The sequence below is a fragment of the Aptenodytes forsteri genome, unplaced genomic scaffold (assembly GCF_000699145.1).
Source record: "Aptenodytes forsteri isolate BGI_AS27 unplaced genomic scaffold, ASM69914v1 Scaffold53, whole genome shotgun sequence".
Taxonomy (NCBI): domain Eukaryota; kingdom Metazoa; phylum Chordata; class Aves; order Sphenisciformes; family Spheniscidae; genus Aptenodytes; species Aptenodytes forsteri.
The window spans coordinates 8,455,347-8,459,538 of NW_008795909.1; the positions used below are offsets into that span (position 1 = coordinate 8,455,347).

General features: G+C 62.1%; 1 protein-coding gene across 1 annotated transcript in view; it reads right to left on the reverse strand.

Moving 5' to 3' along the window:
• Positions 1 to 208: 208 nt before the first annotated feature.
• The window catches only part of DALRD3 (DALR anticodon binding domain containing 3), a 4,658-nt gene continuing 674 nt past the window's right edge, over positions 209 to 4,192 (reverse strand). Inside the window, exons 2-12 of the mRNA XM_009284525.1 lie at positions 3,948 to 4,186; positions 3,639 to 3,697; positions 3,418 to 3,540; positions 3,022 to 3,092; positions 2,358 to 2,416; positions 1,913 to 1,995; positions 1,688 to 1,811; positions 1,517 to 1,575; positions 1,293 to 1,406; positions 998 to 1,066; positions 209 to 759 (exon numbers count right to left, since the gene is read on the reverse strand). Coding sequence (XP_009282800.1) covers positions 640 to 759; positions 998 to 1,066; positions 1,293 to 1,406; positions 1,517 to 1,575; positions 1,688 to 1,811; positions 1,913 to 1,995; positions 2,358 to 2,416; positions 3,022 to 3,092; positions 3,418 to 3,540; positions 3,639 to 3,697; positions 3,948 to 4,186 — 1,120 coding nt within the window. The 3' untranslated portion in view covers positions 209 to 639. The remainder of the gene's footprint in view (positions 760 to 997; positions 1,067 to 1,292; positions 1,407 to 1,516; positions 1,576 to 1,687; positions 1,812 to 1,912; positions 1,996 to 2,357; positions 2,417 to 3,021; positions 3,093 to 3,417; positions 3,541 to 3,638; positions 3,698 to 3,947; positions 4,187 to 4,192) is intronic.

The following is a 4,192-nucleotide window of genomic DNA, read 5'->3' on the forward strand; positions in this document are numbered from 1 at the left end:
ACGTGCTGTGCCAGCCTTGGCCTGGCCACCCCCCCCCTCCACCCCAGAGCAGCCCTTCAGTGCTGCCTCAAGCTGCGTGGGTTGTTCCTGCACAGCAGCAGAACCCAGCGCCATCGGAGCACAGGGAAGGACAAACAGCTGCCCGTGGCCCCAGCCCCGCACGGGGCAAGGTGCTCTGTTGGGGTCAGACACACACAGCATTTGTCCAGCAACAAGTGTATTGGACCCTGGTATCGGGGCCTGGCCCAGGGCCCAACAGGAGCCTTGAGCCTCAGGAGCTCCCTGCCAGCATGGAGCAACCTTCAATAAACGGCTTTGAGGGAAGCGAGGTTGGTGCCTGGCTTTGTGGTGCCCTGGTGCTGCCTCCCCCGGCGCTCCCCAGCCCAGCTTGCAGGGTGCCACAGGCATCCTGCTGGTGCGGACATGGCAAGTGCACCCATCTCCCACGCTGGGCACAGCCGTGGGGTGCATGTAGCCAAACCCTCAAAATGTGGCAGCAGGAGGGGGAAGCACCTGCGTGGGGCTGAGGCGTGCCCTGACTCCCTGCCTGACCGTCAGGCAGCCCCTCGCCCTGTCTTTCCCCTTGTGGATCATTGTCCTGGTGCCTGTCACACCGTGGCACGGCTCTTCAGTGGTGGCTCAGATCTGGCTGAGAGGAGGGAGGTGCAGGGTCGCCAGTGCACTGTGGAACATGTCCCTCACTGCTCCCAGCAGTCGGAGGCGGGCAAACATCTGGTCAAAGAGGTGAGGGAGCGGCTCCTGTGGGGAGAAAGGCAGCAACTTGGGGCTGGTGGCCATATTGCCCCTCGATGGGCTGGCCCTAGAGGCACTGCTGCCTCTGCACCCTGTGTATGTATCCTTGAGGGGCTGGTGCGGGGCTGCATCACACTGCTGGCACCTCGGAGCCTGTTCCCCACATGGCTGCCCCACAGCTGCAGTCCAGCCCCGGGAAGGACTGCAGGGCCGCAAGCCTGCAGGCCCAGGACATCCAACTCACCCCCAGGACGTGGACCCGGTTGTAGTAGGAGCTGAAATCCATGCTGAGCTGGATCAGGAACTTGCACACCTGTAAGACAGACAGCTTCTGCTGGCACGGCAGGGTCTGGCCGGTCTTGGGCCCTTCCCCACCTCAAGCACAGCAGGAGCAGCCCCAGGGGTGTTGCAGTCTCTTCCCTCGGCACCACCCCTGCGTCGCTCACCACCGGTGGGCAGCACCCTGCCGGCACGCAGCCTTGCCCTGAGCCGGGACTGCTGGAGCAGCACCCATGGGTGCTCTGGCACATGGCTCTTACTATCTCTGTGTTGGCTGTGATCCGGATCCCTTTGCTGGGTGGGGGCAGCTGTGCTGCCTGCTGCAGGACTTCAGGGAAGGGCAGGAGATAGTTGAAGAGCAGGAGCCACTCACCCTGTGAAAAGATTATGTGTGTCAGAGAGGACCAGATCCTCCTGGGCCAGCAGCATCCACCACCAGAGCTGAGGGCGCACAGGTCCCCACATTCCCCTTCTCAGCACTCACCTCTTCCCGGAGGCAGGAGAAGTTCAGTTCTGACGCTGGCAGCAGAGGTGGGTACGTGCCTGGAAAGGAGGTGAGAGACTGTTGTTGTGCCCAGAGAAGCCCCTGTGGCTCCAGGCGTGAGGAACAGCCCAGGAGTGGCTGTTAGAGGAGGGTTGTGGGGCTGGTGCTCACCCCGCTCCACAGCCTGCTGGTAGGTGTCGAAGAGTGTAGCCAGGCGGGCACAGTTGTACATCACGAAGGCACCGCTCTTGGTTCCCTTTGTGGAGATGCTGCTGTCCTCCAGGTCCAGGGTGATCTGAGGGCAGGGAGAAGTCGCAGTCCAGGCTGCTCGGCACAGAGCTGCTCTGGTATTCCCACAGCTTGCCAGCCCCCGCTCTGCACAAACTGTTCTCCTACCTGACTCCGGTGAGCGGTGCTCAGCATCTCAAACCTGATGGCAGCCACTGTGAGGGTATCAATCACCTCAGTCCAGGCCTCATCTGTGGAGAACACAGGTGGCATCACGCACAGCTTGCTCCATTCCCATGTAATGTCACCCCCAGCGCCCAGGCAGGAACCCCCAATGGGGCCAGGGGGCTCCGGTGGAAGCTGGGGACCATCGCGCGTCCCCAGCCCTGGCCCCCCTCTGCAGGTGCTGCTCTGTGCCGGTGCCCCACGTGGCGTTTTAGACGCCTTCCCCCAAGCAAGGTCAGCACCTGGCTCCATCGCGGAGGGGAGAGGGAGCACCGTGCGGGGGAGAGCCCCACTGGCTGCAGACACAGAGGTGAGCGGGGAGACTCATGGGAGCAGCGGAGATGGGGAGGGAGCAGCATCCGTGTAGAGCCACAAAGCAAACCCTCACCTTGCGCAAGCTCCCCATACTTCATCACGGAAGCTTTGTACATCTGGCGCTTTCGGAGCCTGGGAGGAACACAGACACAGCCACCACCCCTAGACTGAGCTGGCCCCAGAGAGCGTCCCAGGGCTCCCCCAGCCTTTGGGCTGCTTGGGGCATCCCAGCTGCAGCAGCAACCCAGCCAAGCAAAAGCGGTACAAAATCTCCAGGAGCTGGGCAGGGACAGCCACACCGCGGCCAGCCCCTTGTGCCACTGCCTGGAGAGGGCCACAAGGAAGCCACTACGCCAGGCACAAGCTCTGCCTTTTGTCTGCGAAAGGGCCACCCCTGCGCCAGGGCTAATGCCTGAAGGCAGGGAGATACTACCCTGCACCTCTGCGGTGCCCAGCTCCTGCCACTGCCTTTCCTCCCAGCAGCCCCCTGGCAGCACTGGAAGAGGCCACTGGGACTGGGGAAAGCCCTGTGCCTTCTGTTCTGCACCTCCAGTCCTCTCAAAACAGCCCTGAAGCCATGGAAAAGCAGAATGGAGGGACTGCACAGAACTCTCTGTGCGCCACCAGCTCGCTCAGCGCTGCAGTGTGGCTGCCTGGGTGCCCACAGGGGCGGGCAGAGCACAGGGAGCCTTGGCAGGCGAGCAGCGCAGCAGGCGCCTTGCTACACACCAACTTACTGGAAGTACTGGTCTGCCCCGATGGGCGATGAGGGGTTTGTCACCTTCACTGGCCCACAGACAAGGTGTTTCTGAAAGAGAGAGGAGTGGCCGGGGCTGGGGTCAAAGACTCGGAAGCTCCACAAAAATGCAGTGCAGGAGAACCAGGCTAAAACTAGCCCTGTTCTAGCTGTGTCCCCACAGTCTTCTCCTGCCCCTCCTTCTTTAGCGCTGAAATCCCAAGAGCAGAGAGGCTGCTCCACTGCCTAGGCAAGAGCGTGGAGGGGCCGCCAAGGGAAAGGGAAGCCTCACAAGGGGGCAAGGCTAGGCCTCAGCATTCGCTGCAGAGATTGAAGGAGGGTGGCTGAGCGCAAGGGTGCTGGGGGGCCACAGTGAGGAGGGTCGGAGGTTCCTCACTTGCAAAGCTGTGTGGGCTCCTGGATCCAAAATCTTCCAGAGCAGATCCAGCTGCTGCTGCTGGAATTCCTCCTCACAGCTCACCACATGCACGATGCTGCAGCAGCTCCCCTGGCCTCCAGCCTGCAGCAGAGCACAGCAGGGAGCTCAAATGCTATCGCGTGACAGAAGGAAACAATATCTGGAAAGCAAGAGGCAGGCAGCGCCGCAGGGTTACTCACCGTGCACTGCAGAACGGCTTGCTGCAGCTCAGCCAGTGACCGCAGCTTCCCCTCTGTCACTGAAAGAAGGAAGGACACTCAGAGCGGGACACGAGGGTTCGCCATCTCCCCCCACCATCCTGCACCATCGGGTCTGCCCCAGGCTGCCTGCGTTTCTGGCCCAAACCAGACTGAAGGGGAAATAAGAGGAGAAGGCTCTAAAACCCCCGTATTTTCTGTAAAAACAATTGGGAAAAAAGGAAACAGGCCTGTTTGCAGCCGTTCGCTGCCCCGCTGTCACACTAGAGCTGCTGTACACGTGAGGCTCACCGACAAGGACATCTAGGTTGGGGTCGTAGCCCACCAAGCCCTGCTGCTCCATGAAGCTCTTCAAGTGCACTTTACAGATGACATCCTCGGGCAGCGCGGCTGTGCCCGGCCCCTGCTCACAGGCTGCGGCACAGGGGGACCGGCCCAGCGCTCGCTTCAAGGCCGAGACGGCATCAGAGAGGGCCGAGCCACCGGAGCCAGAGGGCCAGTCGACGCGGAGGCAGGACCTCCCGGCTCCCCTCCCC